Here is a 20,544-nt window from a genome sequence, read left to right as displayed (position 1 = left end):
TTCAGGCTCTAAAAGATTTGGACTACATCATTCAGGAACGAAGTATTCTGGAAAACGTGCTAGATTGTGAATTCCAAAGCTACGTTACCGACAGTTAGTGAAATCTTTGCAAATCTTTCTGTATTTTATTCTAATACCACCCCCAAATTTCAGACAAGGGCGTGTTCTACATCGACAACGGTCACTCGTTCGACCAGGTTCTGTTTTACGGCAATGAGTCCATTTTCTTCCAGCTCGAGCTTGCCCTGTTCATCTTGGTTGTGTTGCTCACCAACGACTACCTGTGGGCAACTGTGGTCGTGGGTGTCGTCTACAAGGCATTCGAGATTGTGATGAACTACGTGCTTAAAAATAATCTCGCCAAAAAGACGCTCATCGATAAAAGGTTTCTCATTTAATAAGTCCGCTCAGCAGCAACGTTGAAAGGTGATGTGATAGAAACGAGTTTCATATTGAAAGTCACGACGTGTTATCAAGAAATGCAATAAACTGAATACTTTTTGTAAACCCTCTTCCAAAATTCAGAATAATATGTTGTGTTTTTTTTTAATTTGAGAAATGCATAGAATACGAAAATAGCAACCCGATTGCTACCTGCGGTAGCGATTACATACTGTCTAGGGAAACAGACTGGCTAATGAAAAATAAACAGGCACTGGCAACGTACGTTTTGCGCTTGCAACACTGCCAGTTTTGCTGGGCGTAAAGGGCGTTTGGTGTCCAGCGCGTTTGGTGTCCAGAAACATTGCCCAATCTGTTTCCCTAGACAATCTGTAGTAGCGATGCCCTTTTCAAGTTGAGTTCAAGCAAAACTATGTAAATGGGCCAAAGAAGCTATAAGACTATGGCAAGCAAACAAACCAGGAGGCTTCAAAGAACTGTCAAACCAATACAAATGTAGCGTTATTGTTATGGAACCATCCTGGTATCCACTTTTTTGATCGTTTACCCCAAAAAAGTTCAAAATAGGGCAAATGTTACACGTTTCGTCAAGAAGCTATTGCACTATGGCAAACAAACAAACAAACTTGCACTTTTTTTTTGTTTTACAGTTTACCAAACTAGCAAACAAAGCCCAATGTAGTCAGGCTGACGTTTCTGCAAATGCAAGCAAAAAACAGAGCAGGCAAACTGCCAAACTCTCAAAAAGTTTGTTTGTTTGCTTGTCGTATGCTATAGTGTAATAGCTCCTTAAAAAAATCTTCACTTCCAGAGTTTTTTTTTTTTTAAAAGGACCAATAAACTATTGTCTTTCATATGTTTATAGGACCTAATAAAAAAAACTCTAGACTTTTTCTCAGGAATTTAATTTAAAAATTCAAAAGAATAGAGCCTAATTTTGAAAAGACCTACCGTGGGCTTTCTTTCCGTGTCTCTAAGTGCATCTCCAGCGCTGGGTGCAAACATCGAAGCAAAGCTAATTTGCACCCGACGTCAACCCCATCGCGGTACCTGTCGCGGTAGCAAATTTGCTCTCAGTTCTTCGGAATTTCACTTTGCTACCCGGTATTCTGCCTGTTTGCTACCGCATCAAATGGAATTATGCACGGAAAATCGAATCAAGCACGGATTTTTTTTAATTTAAAAAATTTAAAAAGTTTAAAAAAATTAAACAATTAAAAAATTTAAAAAGTTAAAAAAGCTAAAAAAAATTTAAAAATTTAAAAAATTTAATAAATTTAAAAAATTAAAAAAATTTAAAAAAATTAAAAAAATTAAAAAAATTAAAAAAATTAAAAAAATTAAAAAAATTAAAGAAATTTAAAAATTTAAAAATTTTTAAAAATTAAAAAAATTCAAAAAAATTGAAAAATTAAAAATTAAATTAATTAAATGGAATTATGCACGGAAAATCGAATCAATCACGGATTTTTTTTAATTTAAAAAATTTAAAAAATTTAAAAAGTTTAAAAAAATTAAAAAATTTAAAAAATCTAAAAAAAATTTAAAAAATTTAAAAAAAATTTAAAAAATTTAAAAAAGTTTAAAAAATTTAAAAAAATTAAAAAAATTAATAAATTTAAAAAATTTAAAAAATTTAAAAAAAATTAAAAATTTAAAAAATTTAAAAAATAATAGGAAAAATAAAAAAATAATTTAGGCCGTTGCAAATATTTTTTGAAGTTTATGTCCCTCGACTCTGGTCCAGGTCGAGGGGGGGGGGGGGGTTATATTATTTTTTTTAAATTAAAATTTTGTAAAAGTAAAAAAAAAATAAATTTTGGAATTTTTTATTTTTGAATTTTTAAATTTTTGAAGTTTTGAATTTTTGAATTTTTGAATTTCTAAATTTCTAAATTTTTAAATTTTTGAATTTTTGAATTTTTAAATTTTTATTTTTTTAAATTTTCGAATTTTTGAATTTTTAAATTTTTGAATTTCTGAATTTTTGAATTTTTGAGATTTTGAATTTTTGAAATTTTGAATTTAAAAAAAAATTGAATTCTTGAATTTTGAATTTTTAAATCTTTGAATTTTTGAATTTTTTGAATTTTTGAGTCACCCACAAGAGCAGGCATAGAAAATCTCCGAAACACGCATTCAAAACTCGGCTTGCCGGTACTTGTCGGGTATCAGAAAATGAGTACCCGACAGGTACCGACACATATTTTTCTTCTACAGATGAACTTGAGATCAAATTTGATACTTGCTTTGCTACGCGCGGTGGGAGACTCGGGGGCAAACTCGAAAGCAAATTAGGTTGGAATCAAATCGGGTAGCAAATGGTTTAACTTTCGACATTTTCGAAAATTGAAATTCTTTGAAATTTTCAATAGGATTAAAAAGTTTAATGAACTTTTAGCATTTCTAGGCATGAATCAACACATAATTATTGATTTTGAAGGTAAACGAGAGCAAAAAATGATAAAAACCCATATTTGCCCCCCGCGGTGGGATTGTTTCGGTGGAAAATTTGCTACCCTAGCGGTGGGGATGACGGAGTTTTTTCAAGGTGGCAAATTTGATCTCGGTATTCATGAGCCAAATTTGATTTGCACCCCAGCGCTGGAGATGCCCTAATGTATTATTTTGGTTTCAACCACCAACGCAAGCAAGTGGCGCTGTAATCGCCATCACAATTTTTGACAGTTCAGACAAGCCACTAAAAAACTTCAGTCAGAAACGGTAAACAAACGCGGCTTGTCCGATAAAAATTTCCAAAAAATCGTGTAAATTTGGTCAAATTCGCCAGAGTTTTGCTGTCCGATCTCAGCGGAAATGACATCCGTGCACACTCCGTCGGTTGCGCTCAGCAAGTACCGGGACCAACATTTTAAGGTAAGTTGCTTCCACTTTCTTCAACGAGAGCGAAATTTCTAGAAAGCGACCTCTTCCAGGGCTCCCGACACGAGCAGGAACGCCTCCTGCGGAACTCGTCCACGCTGTACATCGGTAACCTGAGCTTCTACACCACGGAGGAGCAAATTCACGAGCTGTTTTCGCGCTGCGGCGACATCCGGCGCATCGTGATGGGACTGGACAAGTTCAAGAAGACCCCGTGCGGCTTTTGCTTCGTGGAATATTACGCGCGGATAGATTCCGAGTACGCGATGCGGTACATCAACGGAACCCGGCTGGACGATCGGATCGTGCGTGTCGACTGGGACGCGGGCTTCGTCGAGGGACGGCAGTACGGACGGGGAAAAACGGGCGGACAGGTGCGCGACGAGTACCGCCAGGATCACGATCTGGGCCGCGGAGGCTACGGAAAGATGGTCGCGATGGGACAGCTTGGGGCGCCGAACATGCGCGAAAGCTAAACGGGCATTCGGGCACAGTAGTTGTGGTCAGGGAGGTTCGGATTATTTTCAATTTATAACGGTATCATAGACTTACGATTAAATGTAAAATATATAAGATTTTGAATGAAATAAACGAGGCACCTACTTGCTTTAAAGTTCAGTCTTTGCTCCTCCCGACAGCTGCGGTCCCTTCTTGATGTTGGCCTTCTTTTTCTTCTTGGTCTCCTTGCTCTTGGAAGATTCGTTGGCACGTTCCCGGTAGGGATTCACGTAACTGTCCGTCCGTTTACCCTCGTCTATCTCCTGCTCCAAAAGTCCCAACATTTCCAGCGATTTCTGGTCCAGGATGTTAACGAAACTGCGCGTGTACTCGAGTGCCCGGATCAAGAGGTCGCGCCATCCATCGACGCCCTTCAGTATCCGGTAGGACATGTCCGGAATGTGTAGCACGAGCTCGCCGAAGAAGCACGTGTTTTCCAGATATCGCGCTAACGAATCGACCAACTCGGGGTTTTTTGGAAACGCGGATCCCTCGGCTAACTCGTTGTTGCGTAAGTTTTCTCCGTCTTCTTGGATGACCTGAAATTTAAGGAAATTATTAGTTTATTAGATAAGTTTTTAATGGAATTAGAGAAACATTACCCGGATAATTTCCTTCAAGGCAAGCTTCAGCAGATCGAATCTTTTGGCATAGTCTTCTGTTGAGAGAAGATGCTTCACCACCAATTTGTGTTCTTCGCGCTTACGCACAAATATGTTGGAATCTTAGGGTTTTCTGTTAAGGACAAGTTTTAATGATCTTAAACCGACATTAATTTTTTTATTTATTTATCATAGTTAGATTTGTATATTTCTATGTATTTTTAAGATTTGGATCCCTATTCATCCACATAACACATTTTTTTTATTAAATATAAAACAAAAGGATACAAATTTTATCAGTTATTATCAGCTTGTTTTCGGCGTTTTTGGAAGCTACTTCATCTCCGGAAACCGAACCCGTTTCGATAACAAAACTCGTCAGAAGAACTGTCAAAAATCTGTATAAAAGCATTTTAAATTAACTTTTAAAACTTGTTTAAACTTAACTTTTAGGAAAAGTTCTGAATTTCACTGACGTGTTTTTAAAACAACAACAAAACTCTTTTCGAAAGGGCCTATCCGCGACAAACGAGAAGCATTTTCCCAAACGCCACCTTCAGTTTCACCACCTTGCTTCCCAGCTGTCACTGCGCAGCGCAAACGTCATCGTTTGTTGTTTTGGCAAATGCAATTTTCACGATATTTTTGTTCTTTGTTGATAGTTTTTTGTGTTGAGGAAGAAAATTTTAAGATTGTTGTGACTCGCGAAGCTAAATTGCGTGTTTGAACTGTAGAATTTTAGCTAAAAATATCAACTTCCGCATGAGCATTCTAAATGTCTGTACTGGTTTCGCCGTGCTTGCTTAAAATCGAAATCGTTTACGACGAAAACGGCGCAATGAGTGCCACCGACGGGGACAATGGTAAGCGGACTTAATTCGATCGATTGCCCAGCTGTCGTCTGGTTGTACAACGTTGAATCTCCCCCACTATTTTCGCTAGATTCGGCCGGTGCCGTCTCGACGGAACATCCGACCAACCCGCGACTGCAGCGCGACATGCGGGGCCAACGCAAGCCCAAGAAGATCACCATCGAGTCCTACCGGAACCGGCTGGACTCGGACGAGTCGCGCGGGGTGCTGCCGAAGAGTTCCCGCGAGCAGACCCCGATGGACGAAATGCCGCCGCCGCCGCCCCTGTCCGCGCAGGAGTTCCCGGGCGAGATTGCGTTCTTCTCTGGCAACCCGTTCGTCGAGGTGACCAAGGGCATCCTGCATCTGTACAAGCGGAAGTGAGTGGTGCGGTGTTATGTAAACGAGGATCATCATCGAATTCTTTTGGCATTGCGCAGTGGTCTTGTTTTTTTGTTGGCTAACAACTGCCTTTCTACCTTTTTTGCAGCGAACGAGCCGATCGGACGGACGATCTTTCGCGGACAATTTGTCTGATTGCGGTTCCGTCGTCGCTCAACTGTCACGACATTCTGAATTTCATTGCGCCGTGCCACTCGGTCATCCAGCATGTGCGCATTCTACGGGACGGTTCCCCCAACCAGTTTATGGTCCTGTTGGAGTTCCGTTGCGTTGAGGCGGCCGTCGAGTTCTACCAGACGTTCAACGGGGCGCCGTACAACAGTTTGGAGCCGGACTCGCTGTGTCACGCCGTTTGGGTGTCCGGTGTGGAGTTTGGCGATGATGGGCTGGCCCCGCAGGGTCATACCGAACTGCCGACCTGTCCGGTTTGCCTGGAGCGAATGGACGAGAGCGTCGACGGCGTGTTGACCATCCTGTGCAACCACGCGTTCCACGCCGGGTGTCTCATAAAGTGGGGCGACTCGACCTGTCCGGTGTGTCGTTGCATCCAAACGCCAGAACTCGCGGAAACTTCCGTATGTATGGAGTGTGAAGGCACGGAAGCGCTCTGGATTTGCTTGATTTGCGGACACGTCGGGTGTGGTCGGTATCAGGGAGGTCACGCGGCGTCCCATTACCGCTCAACCAATCACACGTACGCCCTGCAACTGGGAACGAATCGAGTTTGGGATTACGCCGGAGATAACTTCGTGCACCGGCTTCTACAAAGCAAGTCCGACGGCAAACTGGTCGCGACCCAATCTCCCGGTAACGACGGAGAAGAGAAAATCGACTCGATGCAGCTGGAGTTCACCTATCTGCTCACCTCCCAGCTGGACGCCCAGCGTGAATACTACGAGGACAAGCTGATCCGGATGGAGTCGAGCATTTTGGGCGAAAAGCAAAAGCTAGCCCAGGAAGCGGAGCAAATCAAGAAGAAAAATGCCACCTTGGAAGGGAAACTTCAAGCACTGGGCAAGGAGAAAACGACGCTGGAGAAGAAAGTGAACCAGCTATCGGCGAAGTAAGTATCAAAAGGCTTTATTTTGGCGTTCGATCTAACTAATCACTCCCCCGTACAGAATGACCACCGTTATGAAGGAGCTGTCCGAGGAGCAGCAGTTTGGCAAAACGCTCCAGGCGAACCAATCCTCGTGGCAGAGCAAATTCTCGGCGCTGGAGAAAAAGTGCACCGAAAAGGAGCAGGAGGTGACCGAGCTGAAAGAGCAAGTACGTGATCTCATGTTCTACCTGGAGGCCAAGAACAAAATCGAAGCCTCCGAATTGAAGGAGGAAATCGAGGGCGCCTCGCTGGAAGTGCCCAAGGGTTCCTCCAAGAGGCGCTCCAAGAAGAAGTGAAGAGCTTTATCTACGTGTTTTATGGCTTTTGATGAATCAACTCCATGTTTCTAGCTGTGTAGCGCTGTTTCTTCTTTTCAAATTGTGATTGTGATATTTGCTTACCCACGGACAAGATAAAATATATACTCTTCGGGCTTAAACGTTCCATCAGTGTCTGTATTTTCCGGTATCACAATCCATTCTGTGTAAATAAAAAGGAATAACAACCGCGCACTTCAGTGCGACACCTTCGTCAGCGTGTCCGCGTACTGAAACTCGGGACTGTTCTCGTACTCACACATGTCCAGCGCCACCTCGCAGCTTTCCTTGACGACGCGCTTCTCGTCGGCCAAATACTCGTTCAAAATCTTGGTGCACTCCTCGGTGGCGATCGCTCCCAACGCCTCGGCACACTCGTGCCGGACCATTTCGTTCTCGGACGCGTCGCGCAGGTTTTCCGCCAGAAACGGTACGCTGCACTCCTCCTGAAGTTGGCCCAGCACGAAGGCCACCTCGTGACGGAACAGTGCACTTTTGCCCTTCAGCCCGGAAGCCAGCGCCAGGACCGATTCTTGCGTTCGCAAATTTCTCAAACTGAACATGGCACGATACCGGTTAAACAGCGAGTCTGTCTCGTCCAGCAGCGTTCGCTGCAGCTCTTCCACGCTGTTCGTAACGGCCGGTGGCGTAGGATCAACCGACGCGTACGGATTGTTATCGACAAAGCCCTGCTCCTGGTTCTGCAGCCAACGTACGCGCCCCAAGGCAATTTCACACGTTTCAGCCACCTCCACCACAGGATCCTTTGAATACTTGACCAAAATGTCCTCAACCTCCGATGCTCCGATAGCCCCCAAAGCTTCCGCTAAAAAAAATCGACAATCCAAAACCTTTATCACGCGTTCAAAAAGTCCAAACCAACTCACCAGCCTCATGTCGCACCATCGGCTCCTGCTTAACGTCCTCGAGCACCTTGGCCAGTATCGGGATCGCCGCTCGGTCCTGCATCTGCCCCAGACAGTAAGCCAGCTCGTGCTTCAGCAGTGCGGATTCATCGTCGAAGCAGCTTTCGATGCTCGCCAGTGCCTTCGGGCCGCCGATGTTTTTCAGCGTGAAGAGCGCCCGGAAGCGCTCCTTGAGTGGGCGGTCCTTGTCGTTGAGGACGCGGCCGATGTCGGCGATTTTGGACTCTTCGATCTGGACCATGGTGTCGCGAGTTCGACGGAGGTGATTCAGATTTTTGCTGCGCCGCTCGCGGATGGTCACACGCGTGTTTTGATGTTGAATTTCGCGATCTTGCTTGAAGAGCTGACGTTTGGCGAAGTGTTGCCGGTCGTCGTGGAATGCTTCGATTTAGGGTTTTAGGGGATGTTGGGCAAAGGGATATTGAAATTTCTTTGCTATTTTTTTCTGCAGAGATTGTTAAATTATATTTTCAGGGTGGTTAAAAATCTTCGCGGATTTCGCGATTTTCGCGGCGCGGATTTCGCGGATTTCTGTTGAATGTTCCTGTGGGTCTATCTTCAAGAATACAACGTAGATTTCGATGGCTAGTGAAAATGTTTGTCTTAATCTAGTATTTCCAGAAGAAAGAACGCAAATTGGGTCCTAAAATGAAGCATAGATTGCTGATATTATTGTTTACAGCGATAAAGCTTATTTTTCTGAGTACAATGACCCTTTGTACGAGCACAAAGAGTTTAAAATGGATTTTTAAATCAATTTTGAAAAATTAACCTCGCGGTCCTTCTTGACAGAAAAGCTCCTACTTGACAGCTCGTTCCAAGGGGACCATAGTTGATCCATCGAAAAAATGTTGTCTTGTCAAAAAAAAAAAATTTGCATTAAAATGAAAAAAAGTGATCAGAAATGGTTTTTAATCGTGTTTTTTACCGTTGTACATAATAATTGACATAGGACTTTAGTACCCAATTCATCTAAATCCTGCTAGGTGAGAGCAATTTAGATTTCCGCGAAATCCGCGAAAATCGCGAAGATTTAACCACCCTGTATTTTTCTGCAGAGATTGTTAAACTTTCTTTCAAGAAAATAAGGTTTATTTTTTTTTGTTTTTTTTAGTGGCCCCACTCAAGAAATCTCCCTTTCACACCTTATGTCAATGTCTAGAAATATTTACTTTGAAAGCCGATCTCAGCTGTGTATGTGTGCAACCAACCAAATCGGACCACGCGGCCGCTTCTTACAAATTGAGTTGTTTCCATGTATTTTTAGATTAACATTCTATACATGCTTATAACTCGCATGGGCATTTGGAAGGTGTTAGCTCTGGAGAGCTTCGGTGAGCCTTTTCTACGCTGGCTAGCCGAGCGCGAGGTAGGTACTTCAGCTTTTGGGCTGGTATGCTAATCAAAAGAATGGGGGTCAAGAAACAGCTTTACGAACGGCAGAACAAAAGAGACGGAACGTTTTCTTGGGGCTTTTCTTCACCCTCTCTAGCTTACTTTCTCTACCGCTGCTGCTCATTTGAAATTTTTCTTGACCGGTTTCTTCCGAAGTGCATACCTTACATTTATACATTTATCGACAAGCCCCGCACTGAAGTGCGTTTGCATCAATCGGATTTAAACGTTATTTAGAACTTCCGAACCCTTGTCAAAGTGGACAAGGACCACGGGGTTGGGCCACGGGGTGGTCACATGCAATAAATTTTATATATGCCATATGTTGATCCGTAGCGCATCCACATGAAAAAGCAGTTTTCTTCGAGTTTTTCATCAAGATTTTTTTGTGTAGTAACAGTGGCAAGTTTTCTCGCACCCCTGACCACAGCTTACGGATCGTCGAAATAGCGGACCATCAAAAGGCTAATCGGCAGTGAATGTTCCGAAGAAGACTTCTCGACGATGGACCAGTTGAGTCTGGGCTCGAAGCATGCCATCGTGGACCAGGCCCAAGAGGCTGAGCGATGAGAGATTATGTAGTTGCAGCTGGATTTCATTGACCACAAGACATGCCAGCTAGAATAGAACTAGAATATGGTCAGCGATGTCTACATAAGGTTTGCCGTTTTAATTACATACTAACTATTCCTTAGTTAAATTTCGTTACCCCCACCAGAATGTTGGAACAGCTGCGAGGCAAACCAGCAGCAGTAGAAGCAGATCTGCAACACCAGCCTGGAATCGGTCTACTCACCCATCAACAACAACGGAAACTCCTCTCCGTAGTGTTAGAAAAACCAAGGAAAAATGCGTGTGAATCCGGACGGCTGGTGGTAATAAAGGAGGAAACGGAAGCGGTGGAAATGAGGAGGAGGAACCGAAAGTATATCGAAGCGTGCCCACCAAACGTGATTGAGCAAATAGAGGCTATTGTGAACAACGGATCGGTTTCCATTTCCGGCGCGAGCAAGTGAACTTTGTGACAAAACTGCTTTGGGCGACAATGTTCGTGACAGACGTGTATCTGACCTGCTGGAGGTGCTGCTTGTTGATAAAGGAAAGGAGAAGAGTCGAGGAAGAAGAATAATTTTACAATAAAAAGTCAATGAGTTCTGCGTTATTTATTTCCACAAGCCGGCTTTGGCTTTTGACGACGAGAACTGATAATCCGGAAGTAATATTGTCTCTTCCGAGTAGCGAGTAGCTTAATCACAACGGGGCACAAGTAATTGCGGTCTTCTTCTCTTGGGTCTTGGGTTCAAATATGGTTCCTTCAGAAAAGTCGCTGTTTGTCAAATTCTCGATTGTGTTTCCGATGTTCAGGACAGGCGTGGCAGGCTCATCAGGCGTCGTCGGCCGATTACTACAGCAAGCGGATTCATCCTCGCAGTGGCCATCAGGAGCGTTATCAGACGAAAGGCGATGGTGGGAGTAGCATCTGATCCAGAAGGGATGAACGGGAGAAGGACCGGTATGATTCAGGATCGATGCCGGGTGGAAGACATTACTCGCAGGAGGCACGTATTGAGTTGAATCTATTTTATGGGGAGCTTAAAGAGACGTGGGCGTGAAGAATCTGCTTCGGACGTGGCTGCAGCACAAGAAAGGCAACTGCTACCGATGCATGACAGCCGTGGCTTTCACGAAAGGCAAGAAGATGTACGAGTCGAACTCAACTACAATGATAAGTTTGGAAGATCAAATGATCGAATTCGATCAAATTGATGCCCAGAAATTTGCCCGTTCCTTTATTGAGTTGATTTTGTTTATGTCATCTGACTTCCACTTTGTTCTTTCGGTGCAGTGCGTTAAAATTAAATTTAATTTAAATCAACTTCTTTAAATTTTAAATAAACAAATTTGTGTGCAGCCGTTGCTTGTTAATTTTTTGGTTATGCAACTTGTTTGTAAACAAATAAACAGCACGCGGGCTGCGTTGACAGCTGAAAGATATACACTGAAATGAAACGTATGACGAAATCTTAAATGTACGTAAATATGGATGCGCTACGGATCAACATATGGCATATATAAAATTTATTGCATGTGACCACCCCGTGGATGCGCTACGGATCAACATATGGCATATATAAAATTTATTGCATGTGACCACCCCGTGTTTTTCATTCAAGCCACATGTAAGAAGCTGTCAAAAAGGTGCTTGATTTTTTTTCTTGCGAGACGCCACTTTTATAAAAGTGACGTCTCGCCATAACACTGATATAAATCATACAGTGGCTTCAGCGCATTCCGTGCATCCATATTTACCAATATTTACCATATAAACGTGATGCGCTCCGTATTCGCTACGGATCAAAAGAGTGCCCAACCCCGTGGACCACCCCGTGACAAGGACCCAGCGCGTTTATAGTTGGTAGTAAGAGTATTCCTAATTCCAGTGAAAGTTCACCAAGTGGTTAGCATTTTTGGTTACCAATCCAATGGACGGGGCATCGAACCCCGACTCGAGCGACTTTGATTTTTCGTTCATGTTCAGAGTTTCAAGATTTATATTTCCAATACTTTCTCGTTAGGAGCAGATGGGAATCGAACCCCAGGGCCATTCGCTTACATACACACCAATTTCTCATTAATGAATTCAGTTAAATTTACTAAAATCTGCTCTACTGAGGGCTTTTGTTAATTTAATCTGGTTAACCGCGGTGGATTTTCTTGAAATAATTCGAACTGTCAAAAATCCACCAAAGCATCTACCGGTGGATACTTTTCTACCACAGAAAAGCCCTCTGGAATTTCCAGTAAAAGAAAACTTGCTGAAATTTCAGCAAACTTTGACAGCTCCATAAAAATTTTAACTGAGGTTCAGCGAAAAACTAACTAAAAATTTCAGTAACTGCACAGTAAATATTAACTGAAAACGAACGTCAGAATTTGCTATGTAGCGAACACCGTAACCCAAGCCGTAACCAGTCAGCCACGGCCACTTCCTTATACTTTGGAAGCCGATCTTAGCTGATACTTAAATATTTAGATAAAAATTATGTTCGAATCAATCATGCGACCCATCATCAGTGTTGGAATTCGAGCGAGAAGAAGGAAAGCATTTCTCGCTCGCGAACGAGGGAGAGAACTTGTAGTACTTTTCTCTTCTCGCTCGCGCTCGCATTTTCGTTCGCGTTCTCGCTCTCGACGCGAGCGCTCGCGAGCGCCTCTGGCTATCCGTTCGTCCCAAGCTAGCAATTTGTTTATCAGGCTTATGAATACGGACCAGGCGATGGTATAAAGGTGTAACTTCAATCGCTGTGTTGTTTTTTGTTCGTTCAACTTCTCGCTAACGGGCAATTCTGGCTCGCGAGAAAGCCCGTTCGCGAGTGGAGGAGAGCACGGGCAATCGGTGAGTTTCTCTCGGCAGCTCGAGACTCGCGGCGAGAACTCAAGAGAGAGAAATTTTTCTCGCGAGAGTGCGATAATACCAACACTGCCCATCATTGAATGCGTCATCAAAATTAGAACCTTTTCATAAGTTATTAGTAGTAAAGTAAATTAGACAGAACATTGAAAGATTTAATATGAATCTATATATATATAAAATTTCGACGGTTTTGTTCGAACGCGAATCAGTTGATAACGGAAAGTCGGATCGAGGTGCTCTTTGTTGCGTTGGGTTCGTATAAGTCCAAGTAAGGTTTATACCAAAAAGTGAAAACTTTGGCCACTCTGGAACCGATTCCGGAGAATCTGCAGATTGTATGGGAAAAGTTGCGTAAAACCAAATTTTGATCACAGGAGGCTCAATAAATAAAAGCTAAAAACGTCAAGAAAGCAAAAAGGGCAGGACGAAGTTTGACGGGAAAAGCTTGTTTACTATAATTATAAATGTGAGGAAGGCGCCAACCACCTAAAAGTGGATTAAGTACACTCAACCCCCGGTGGTTGGTGACTTTTTCGTTTGCCACTTTTTTAGTTTGTACCCCGTTGGTTGGTCAAAGTCAAACTAAAAAGTGACCCCGTTCGTTTTAAACAGTTGGTGTCAAACCATCGGGGTTTAAACATTGACTTATATATATCGACTCAGATTCGAATTCTAAGCAAATGTCTGGGATGTTGATCAAAAAATTTGTAAGTCCGGATGATTTTAAAAAGGGGTGGTTTTGTAAGAAAACCCCCCGTGCCATACATTTATAGAAAGGTATTATGAAGACCTTTCCTAGAGTTCAAAATATTAAAGATCTGACACCTATCAAAAGTTGTAAGCACATAAGCTCCCTGGATTCTAGATCTGACTACCCAATCTGATGGTATGAATCAGGGATGGAATAATCGCAAAAAAAAAACATTTTCGCTTGCGAGTTTACTTCACCCGCAAAAGAGAGAGGAGGCAAATCCCGCAAAAGAAAATCGCTCCCGAATTTCCCCAAGAAAATCAATCTGTTGGTGATTTTTTGTGAATTTCCTTGGCAGCATCTCTTTCAAACATTGTCCATCTACAAAATGTGACAGGTCATTTTTCGACGTGTGACGTTACACTTGCAAGTGTAGTAGTGAAAAAGATATTACACCGAATAATCAAGATGATGATTTTTTTAGATTCCTTTTACCGATCTTTCGTGCGCGAGAGAGGAGAGCATGCTCCCTTCGGATTTTTTCTCTTGATTAACATCCAATGATTTTCTTTTGATGATGATTATTCGCTGGTATGAAAAATTGAATAAATTGTCAAAATGATAGAACACTGAAAAAGCCGTCATTTTGAGTGTATTTTGGATAGCATTTTTTTTTTTTTTTTGGAAAGGTCCAATAAACCAAATTTCCAGTTTTTGCTTTTTGGGTGTTTTTAGAACCGCCTTGAGTCAGGGGTATTTTTCAAAAAAAAAAAAAAAAACTCCAGAAATGTAAGGAAGGCACCATTTATGTAAGGGGTTTTCCCTTGGGTTTTCCAAGGTTTTTCCTAAAATTAAAAAAAGTTGAGAGGTAAAAGCCAATCAAGTCTGCAACGGAAAAAAAATCTGCAGAAAATGTCTTTTTTGGTCGTTGAGGCATCTAAGTTTGACAGCTGACTAATTTGGAATGTTTTGCAGTTTTGCTTTGCCCGTTCAATCCTCTCCAGGTCCGTTTTCGCTTCAGGTGAGTCACTTTTGTTCCTTCATTCACCTCTGAACTGGAGAAACTGTAAATCGCGGGTTCAATTCCGGAATAATTTCTGTACCATCATCTTCTCGTGCTTGCAATTCAAGAACCAACCTTCAATAAACCCTCAACCCACAATGTCCGACCCAAGGTTACGCCAGCTCACCATCAAAACGGGCGTCGTGAAGCGTCTGTCCAAGGAGAAGACCGTGTACGAGAAGGAGGTGGACACCCAGCGGAACCGGATCGACAAACTGAAGGCGGCCGGCTCGGATGACCACGTCCTGCGCAAGCAGCAGGAAGTTCTGCAGGAGTGCATGATGATGGTTCCGGATTGCCAGCGGAGGTGAGTTTCAATGGGACAGATGGTCGTGCTTCTCCACTGCGTGGGAGGGATGGCCGGTGGAGGACGAGGTGGAACATAACCTCGTTTGGTGCGGCTTGCGCATGTTTGCAAGCCGCAAGTTTGTTTACATGGGGACAGTGGGAGAGGGTGGATGTGTTTGATGGTCAAAATTGATTTGACTTTATTTACAGATTGGCGAAGGCATTCGAGGAACTCAGTGAAATGATCAAATCTGAAGAAGAGCTGAAGGAGACCACCCAGTATATTGCAGCAGAGGCCGCCCTGGAGGACGCCAAAGTCAATCTTCCCTAAAAAGCTACCGAGATTTCACTTTAATTTGACCCACTTGATAATTATTCCGATAAAATTATTTATAAGTTCCTGAGGAGCCTCTACTAATCAAACAAAGATGTTTAGCTTTCCCTTTTTCGATCCGTCGAGGCCACCTCCGGTCGCACCTCCTCCCAGCCTGTCTTTGCTGGACCAGAGCTTTGTTCAGCACTTTCTCAGCACAAGACCCGAACGAAGTCATGCTTCTAAAACTGTACGCGTTTCTATTAGCGATCTGCGATATAAAATAACCGACCTCATCGGCCAAATCGAGCTTCTCAAGACACAAAAGGCAACGCTCGAAAAGGAAATGCATTTGCAACCAGACTCAAGCTGGCAGTCCAACATTAAACAACTAGCCCAACTTCAACACAACATCAGCGAGAAGCTAACCCAGCTGAGCGATCCCGCGTTAACCGATCATTTGCAACGCAGGTTGTGTGCGCGACAGAAGAAGCGATCCTGGCAAAAGCGACGCAACGCGCGACTCAAAGATCTCAAGGCCGCCCAACAAGCTAATCGCGACCAACTCCACGACCGCATCGACCAGTGGCAACGCGAACAACACAAGCTGCACGAAGAGGAGCAACTTGTCCAGCATCAGCTGGAACTCGCAAGCCACTTCCTCGCGGACGTTCACCGGCGGAAAGCAACCTGCAAACGATACCTGGCCAAGTTTGAAAAGGTTCGCGAAAGCCGACGGCGACATCACCAAGACGAAGGCGACGACGATGCAAACGCCGACCTGACGGAACTCACCAAAAAGTGGACCGCCAAACTGACGGAATGCGTTCGCGAGGAGAAGAAGATGAAAGACGTGCTGGCCAGAAGGTCGGCCGTCAACTACCAGCGGCGCGTCGAAAACGAGTGGAACCGCGCGCTGTTTGGCGATGTGGTTCCGAAAAAGGTAGAGGATCGGGACGTGCTGGTTCGAACGCGCTGGGAATGGGACGCGTGCTTGGTCGGTAAAGGAGACGACGGTGATGATGCTTCGGCAGTTCCGCTAGGTTGGGTGCTGCCCCCGGAGGATCCCACCCCGGAATGGGTTCAGTATCAGATGAAGGAAGTTGGTGGAGTTTGATTGTTGCTTTGGTCTGAGTGCACACAAGGTTAATTTTAGATAGATTTAAAAATAACATAATACACTATTGATAAGAAACTAAATAAAATTTAGCATCTTTGTGTTGAAAGAAATCCAACAAATATAATACCTATGCAAAGAGCGGCAGTTTTGTTCCATTTCAAATTTCTTTTTTTTTGTATTTTTATTTGCATTGATCTTGTTAAGTTATTGGAATTTTTTTTTTTCAAATTTAAGGAAAACTTAAAATCCCACTTAAATCCCATTTTTAAATTCCCGACTTTTCCAGAACCTCAAAACATAGGTATTTCTTATCTGAAGAATGATTTCAATTAAAAAACTTTTTATAAAAAGTCAATATAAACCATTGGACAAAATTTCTAAAAAAAAATCAAACGGTGAAAAAAGTTTTAAAAAACCTTAATTCCAATAAAAATAAAATAATTGTTTTGATTCCGAGTAAAAACACAAACCATCAGATTTTAAAAATAACCGAAGCGTAACAATACCTATAATTTTTTTTAGACAGCCAAAAAAATTTTTTTTAAACTCCTTTTTAACTGGCAATGAAAATGATGATGACAAATAGTTGATGATAACAACATTTTAATTTTATTCTTACGTTTATATTTGTAATCAAATGATTACATATCTTTTAACTTGATTAAAGTAATATTATTAAATATTTTACACGCAGAAAAATAAGGCATATTTGAATCAACAAAACGTTTTGTTGATTTGAAAATCAAGATTTTTGTTGAATCAACGCTAAACGTCAAAGCTACTTTTTAAAAAACAACTAAAGATTTTTGTGGAATTGGAAAAATCAAGGTCTGTTTCAACGCAAAATCGGCGTTGATTATATTCAACAAATTTTTTGTTGAAAGAAACCTCGTACAGGCTGATTCTACAAAATATTTTTTTTCTGCGTGCAGTTTTTAAATTTTTTCATTCAGAATAAAAAACTTTTTTTCATTCAGAATAAAAACGTTTGTATTATTTTCAATATTTAAGTTTTCCGAAAACTGAAACCAAAGCTTTATCTATAGTTTATCACACAAAAGTTTAGGGGAATCAAACATTTGAAAACAATACAGTACTTGTTCGGTAACTGGGCTGAGAACGTAGCCCAGTCACCGAATTCTGCTCGCTGACTGGGCTGATCGAAAAATAACGAAGGGACCACCAATGCATAATATTTTCCTGATGAAATATAACAATAAAAGTTAATAAAATTTATTTGCAATTAGGTTTTACAGCGTGACGTCACGAGCGCACACGCACACACATTTTCACAGAGACACGCGTGCAAAAAATGTAAACAGTGCAGCCAAGCTGTCAAATTTCTAACCTCAAAACCGAGTCGGCGTAAAACCTAATGCTTATTTTTCATATTTCTTTAATTGTGACTTGAAGTTAAATAAAAATAAAATAAAATTTGTTTTTCCTTCTTGAACATGATTTTTGCATCCATTAACCCCTCGGTCTTTTCGGTTTGTTTTGGTTTTTGACGTTTGTCTGCTTTTTCAATGGGCTACGGCCCAGTTATCGAGCGCCCATTTTAAAAGCAGCTCAGTTTAACAACGCCCAGTTACCGAAAAACTACTGTATGTTATGTTATCATTTGTTCGATAAACATTGTCAAAAATAAATAACAATCTTTTTTACATAATAAATTATAAAAAATTGGATCAAATACATGCCACAATAATCATTTGAAATTTATAAGGATTTTAGGTCTTAAAAGCCTTAAAAATAAGGAAAGGAACCCTAAATTTAAATTTCGATGCTAAAGACGAAATGAGTGAAATTAATTTCAAAGGCGTGCAAAATGTTTTAAAATTATACAAGAGTTTAAAAATATATTTCAAACAGGTATGCTTGGGATTCCCGACTTAAAAAAAAACGTTACTTAATCCACCCTTAGGTGGTTGGCGCCTTCCTCAAATTTAAAGGGTGCTATTCAAAATGCAAAAGGTGCTTAAATAACACTTAAGTGCTTATAACTTTTGATAGGGTTGTCAGATCTTCAATGTTTTAGACGCATTGGAAAGCTCTTTTGAATACCTATCCAACGATATGTCGCATGAGAGATCCGGACAACGTTTTCATCAACATATCTGAGATCCGGCCTCCAAAAAGCGTATAAATAACACTTAACTGCTTGTAACTTTTGATAGATTTGTCAGATCTTCAATGTCTTGGACGCGTTGGAAAGGTCTTTTAAATACCTTTCTAAAAATGTATAGCATGACGGGTTTTATTACAAAAACCACCCTTTTTACAATCTTCCGGACTTTTGTTAAAATCGTTTTTTTAGCATAACTTTTGAAGTACTTAATAGCGACTTATGGGACCCCAAGACGGATCGAATTACGCCAAAACGGACAAAATCGGTTCAGCCAATGTCGAGATAATCGAGTGACAATTTTTTGATCAACATCCCACCACACACACAGACATTTGCTCAGAATTTGATTCTGAGTCGATAGGTATACATGAAGGTGGGTCTAGGAGGTCTAATTGAGAAGTTCATTTTTCGAGTGATTTTATAGCCTTTCCTCAGTAAAGTGAGGAAGACAAAAGTCACAAATTCCAGATTTTTCGTGGATTTTGGCTAATTCCCGATTTCCCGATTTGAGTGGCCACCCTACAGTGATGGGTCAATCTTTGATGTTAAGGTGTAGCCCCGATGAAGCCCGGATTTGGACCACTCTACACGGAGAAAAAAGAGTTCCCAAAATCGTGAACAAGCGTTCATGAAAATGGATACCACGAACAAAGTGTTCAAATGCCATGGTACGTTTTTCAAAATCGTGGTTCCCATTTTCATGAACGCTTGTTCACGATTTTTGGAACACTTTTTTCTCCGTGTAATAAACACATTCTTAATTTTTGAAATGCCGCCATTTTGGCCGCCATGTTAGATAACAGAAAATCAAAAAACAATTTGGAGAACTTTTTAAATCATATTTTAGGTAAAAGACCCAGGTAATGAAAAAAATAATAAAAATATGATGTTAATTTATGGACTTTGCTAGCATTCCGAAGAGGCCAATATGGGCCAAAGAACGCCATACTTTGTCATACCTTTTAATTTCATAAAGTTTGATATGTCGGATGATAGGGCATCTCTTATATTCCGGAAGTGTCCCTAAGGATCCACCGGTAACCAGTTTCAGAATGGCCAGGATACATAGTTCAGCGAACAGCGACATGACCGAAGATTGACAAATCTTTCAATTTCATTAAGTTTGATGTGCCACATGATGGGTTTTCATCAAAAAAGTCAAGTTAGCCGTTCTGTGGGGAACCGGTTCCAGGTTACTCGGAAGTGACCAGAATTACACCAGAGTGGTTCTGGAAATCATATATTGTGTTTTTAGCAAGTTTAATGGATCAGTAAAACATGAACTTTTCGGATGTTCCGGTCACCTGGTGCTGATATTAATATTTTTGGTCAAAGTACAAGTAAATGCTTGCTGAATTGGTTGAAAGTTGATACAGGTCGTCAAAGCTGGTGTCTCAAAAAAGTCTTTTTTCGGTTGTAGCAGATTCACGGTGGCCACACTGACCAAAGCCGTTTTCGGAAAGGAGACATCCTGAACTTTCATTTGAGATCAAGAGAACCGCAATTGGTCAAAAACTGGATTTTTTGCGATTTTTTTTTTAAGTTTGGGGTCGAAAAGGACCCAGAAACCTTTAAAGTAACTTTTTGGATGGACGCTCCCCTAGGGGTCGTCCGAGGTTTATTTGTTTTGTAAAATTTGTATTTACACTATAAATTCAATGTGAGAAAATTTTAAGGCTGTAGAATATATACAGTCTAAACTCGATTTTCCGTAGATTCGAATATCCGAAGTTCGGTTATCCGAAGGTTTGTATAATTTGTCTTCGAATAATTGAATCACGAGCAAAAAATTTTTTTTGTATTTTTTTTTATTTTCTTGCTTTTAACATGAAATTCGAGTCCTTCGTCCCATTTTTGTCAAATTTGAATGGATGGTTGTGTATTAAATTGATCAATGCAATTTTTCAATATTTCATCATCGACATTTTTTCCGTTTTTTTTTTTTCATCACCGACATTAGCAGGATACACTTGAGCAACTCTCTACGAAATCGGCCGATTTCGACCATTTTTTTTTGTATTTTTTTATTTGGCTCAAACTTTGTGGGGGCCTTCCCTATGACCAAATAAACTATTTTGGTTCATCCATACAAGTCTCCATACAATTTTGGCTGCTGTCCATACAAAAATGGTATGTAAATATTCAAAC

General features: G+C 41.4%; 8 protein-coding genes across 11 annotated transcripts in view; 6 read left to right on the top strand and 2 right to left on the bottom strand.

The window, feature by feature from the left end:
- Window positions 1-530, top strand: part of LOC6034965 (meckelin) — a 34,220-nt gene extending 33,690 nt beyond the window's left edge. For all 3 annotated transcript variants that reach the window (XM_038264080.1, XM_038264081.1, XM_038264083.1), the window contains exons 7-8: window positions 6-93; window positions 154-530. In XM_038264080.1, the coding sequence (XP_038120008.1) occupies window positions 6-93; window positions 154-398 (333 nt within the window). In that variant the 3' untranslated portion in view covers window positions 399-530. The remainder of the gene's footprint in view (window positions 1-5; window positions 94-153) is intronic.
- Window positions 531-3,084: 2,554 nt separating this feature from the next.
- Window positions 3,085-3,898, top strand: LOC6034967 (nuclear cap-binding protein subunit 2). Its single transcript, XM_001845171.2, has 2 exons — window positions 3,085-3,279; window positions 3,339-3,898. Exons 1-2 carry the CDS (start codon window positions 3,220-3,222, stop codon window positions 3,759-3,761), a joined length of 483 nt encoding a protein of 160 aa, XP_001845223.1. The 5' UTR covers window positions 3,085-3,219; the 3' UTR covers window positions 3,762-3,898.
- LOC6034968 (coiled-coil domain-containing protein 134) lies at window positions 3,837-4,893 on the bottom strand. The gene is made up of 3 exons (XM_038262164.1): window positions 4,674-4,893; window positions 4,386-4,507; window positions 3,837-4,322 (listed from the first exon to the last, which is right to left on the bottom strand). The coding sequence occupies exons 1-3, from the start codon at window positions 4,795-4,797 to the stop codon at window positions 3,894-3,896; spliced, it is 675 nt and encodes a 224-aa protein (XP_038118092.1). The 5' UTR covers window positions 4,798-4,893; the 3' UTR covers window positions 3,837-3,893.
- A 112-nt stretch (window positions 4,894-5,005) lies between these two features.
- Window positions 5,006-7,184, top strand: LOC6034969 (BRCA1-associated protein). The gene is made up of 4 exons (XM_001845173.2): window positions 5,006-5,248; window positions 5,328-5,616; window positions 5,727-6,701; window positions 6,760-7,184. The coding sequence occupies exons 1-4, from the start codon at window positions 5,161-5,163 to the stop codon at window positions 7,034-7,036; spliced, it is 1,629 nt and encodes a 542-aa protein (XP_001845225.2). The 5' UTR covers window positions 5,006-5,160; the 3' UTR covers window positions 7,037-7,184.
- On the bottom strand, window positions 7,168-8,348 carry LOC6034970 (deoxyhypusine hydroxylase). The gene is made up of 2 exons (XM_001845174.2): window positions 7,945-8,348; window positions 7,168-7,883 (listed from the first exon to the last, which is right to left on the bottom strand). The coding sequence occupies exons 1-2, from the start codon at window positions 8,222-8,224 to the stop codon at window positions 7,255-7,257; spliced, it is 909 nt and encodes a 302-aa protein (XP_001845226.2). The 5' UTR covers window positions 8,225-8,348; the 3' UTR covers window positions 7,168-7,254.
- Window positions 8,349-9,853: 1,505 nt separating this feature from the next.
- LOC119769971 lies at window positions 9,854-10,553 on the top strand. The gene is made up of 2 exons (XM_038263919.1): window positions 9,854-10,037; window positions 10,097-10,553. The coding sequence occupies exons 1-2, from the start codon at window positions 10,015-10,017 to the stop codon at window positions 10,392-10,394; spliced, it is 321 nt and encodes a 106-aa protein (XP_038119847.1). The 5' UTR covers window positions 9,854-10,014; the 3' UTR covers window positions 10,395-10,553.
- Window positions 10,554-14,422: 3,869 nt separating this feature from the next.
- Window positions 14,423-15,258, top strand: LOC6034971 (tubulin-specific chaperone A). Of its 2 annotated transcripts, XM_038264528.1 has the most exons (3): window positions 14,423-14,505; window positions 14,616-14,854; window positions 15,046-15,258. In XM_038264528.1, exons 1-3 carry the CDS (start codon window positions 14,449-14,451, stop codon window positions 15,164-15,166), a joined length of 417 nt encoding a protein of 138 aa, XP_038120456.1. In that variant the 5' UTR covers window positions 14,423-14,448; the 3' UTR covers window positions 15,167-15,258. The 2 variants fall into 2 exon arrangements, with proteins under 2 accessions (XP_038120456.1, XP_001845227.2); XM_001845175.2 differs by lacking the exon at window positions 14,423-14,505 and having other exon boundaries at window positions 14,512-14,854.
- Window positions 15,231-16,348, top strand: LOC6034972. The gene has a single exon (XM_001845176.2). It carries the CDS (start codon window positions 15,264-15,266, stop codon window positions 16,263-16,265), a length of 1,002 nt encoding a protein of 333 aa, XP_001845228.2. The 5' UTR covers window positions 15,231-15,263; the 3' UTR covers window positions 16,266-16,348.
- The last annotated feature ends 4,196 nt before the right edge of the window (window positions 16,349-20,544 follow it).

The sequence above is a fragment of the Culex quinquefasciatus genome, chromosome 3 (assembly GCF_015732765.1).
Source record: "Culex quinquefasciatus strain JHB chromosome 3, VPISU_Cqui_1.0_pri_paternal, whole genome shotgun sequence".
Lineage (NCBI taxonomy): Eukaryota > Metazoa > Arthropoda > Insecta > Diptera > Culicidae > Culex > Culex quinquefasciatus.
This window is presented reverse-complemented; position numbering and strand designations above follow the sequence as displayed.

Bases quoted from the DNA above. Each gene is read 5' to 3' on its own strand.
- LOC6034968 (XM_038262164.1), bottom strand. From the start codon at position 4,797: ATGCTTTTATACAGATTTTTGACAGTTCTTCTGACGAGTTTTGTTATC. The intron at 4,508-4,673 runs GTATCCTTTTGT...GAAAACCCTAAG, and splicing joins GATAATAACTGATAAAATTT to ATTCCAACATATTTGTGCGT. The intron at 4,323-4,385 runs GTAATGTTTCTC...CTTAAATTTCAG, and splicing joins CCTTGAAGGAAATTATCCGG to GTCATCCAAGAAGACGGAGA.
- LOC6034972 (XM_001845176.2), top strand. From the start codon at position 15,264: ATGTTTAGCTTTCCCTTTTTCGATCCGTCGAGGCCACCTCCGGTCGCA.
- LOC6034971 (XM_038264528.1), top strand. From the start codon at position 14,449: ATGTTTTGCAGTTTTGCTTTGCCCGTTCAATCCTCTCCAGGTCCGTTT. The intron at 14,506-14,615 runs GTGAGTCACTTT...TTGCAATTCAAG, and splicing joins CAGGTCCGTTTTCGCTTCAG to AACCAACCTTCAATAAACCC. The intron at 14,855-15,045 runs GTGAGTTTCAAT...CTTTATTTACAG, and splicing joins GTTCCGGATTGCCAGCGGAG to ATTGGCGAAGGCATTCGAGG.
- LOC6034969 (XM_001845173.2), top strand. From the start codon at position 5,161: ATGTCTGTACTGGTTTCGCCGTGCTTGCTTAAAATCGAAATCGTTTAC. The intron at 5,249-5,327 runs GTAAGCGGACTT...TATTTTCGCTAG, and splicing joins TGCCACCGACGGGGACAATG to ATTCGGCCGGTGCCGTCTCG. The intron at 6,702-6,759 runs GTAAGTATCAAA...TCCCCCGTACAG, and splicing joins GTGAACCAGCTATCGGCGAA to AATGACCACCGTTATGAAGG.
- LOC6034970 (XM_001845174.2), bottom strand. From the start codon at position 8,224: ATGGTCCAGATCGAAGAGTCCAAAATCGCCGACATCGGCCGCGTCCTC. The intron at 7,884-7,944 runs GTGAGTTGGTTT...GATTTTTTTTAG, and splicing joins GATGGTGCGACATGAGGCTG to CGGAAGCTTTGGGGGCTATC.
- LOC6034967 (XM_001845171.2), top strand. From the start codon at position 3,220: ATGACATCCGTGCACACTCCGTCGGTTGCGCTCAGCAAGTACCGGGAC. The intron at 3,280-3,338 runs GTAAGTTGCTTC...GACCTCTTCCAG, and splicing joins ACCGGGACCAACATTTTAAG to GGCTCCCGACACGAGCAGGA.
- LOC119769971 (XM_038263919.1), top strand. From the start codon at position 10,015: ATGGTCAGCGATGTCTACATAAG. The intron at 10,038-10,096 runs GTTTGCCGTTTT...TACCCCCACCAG, and splicing joins GTCAGCGATGTCTACATAAG to AATGTTGGAACAGCTGCGAG.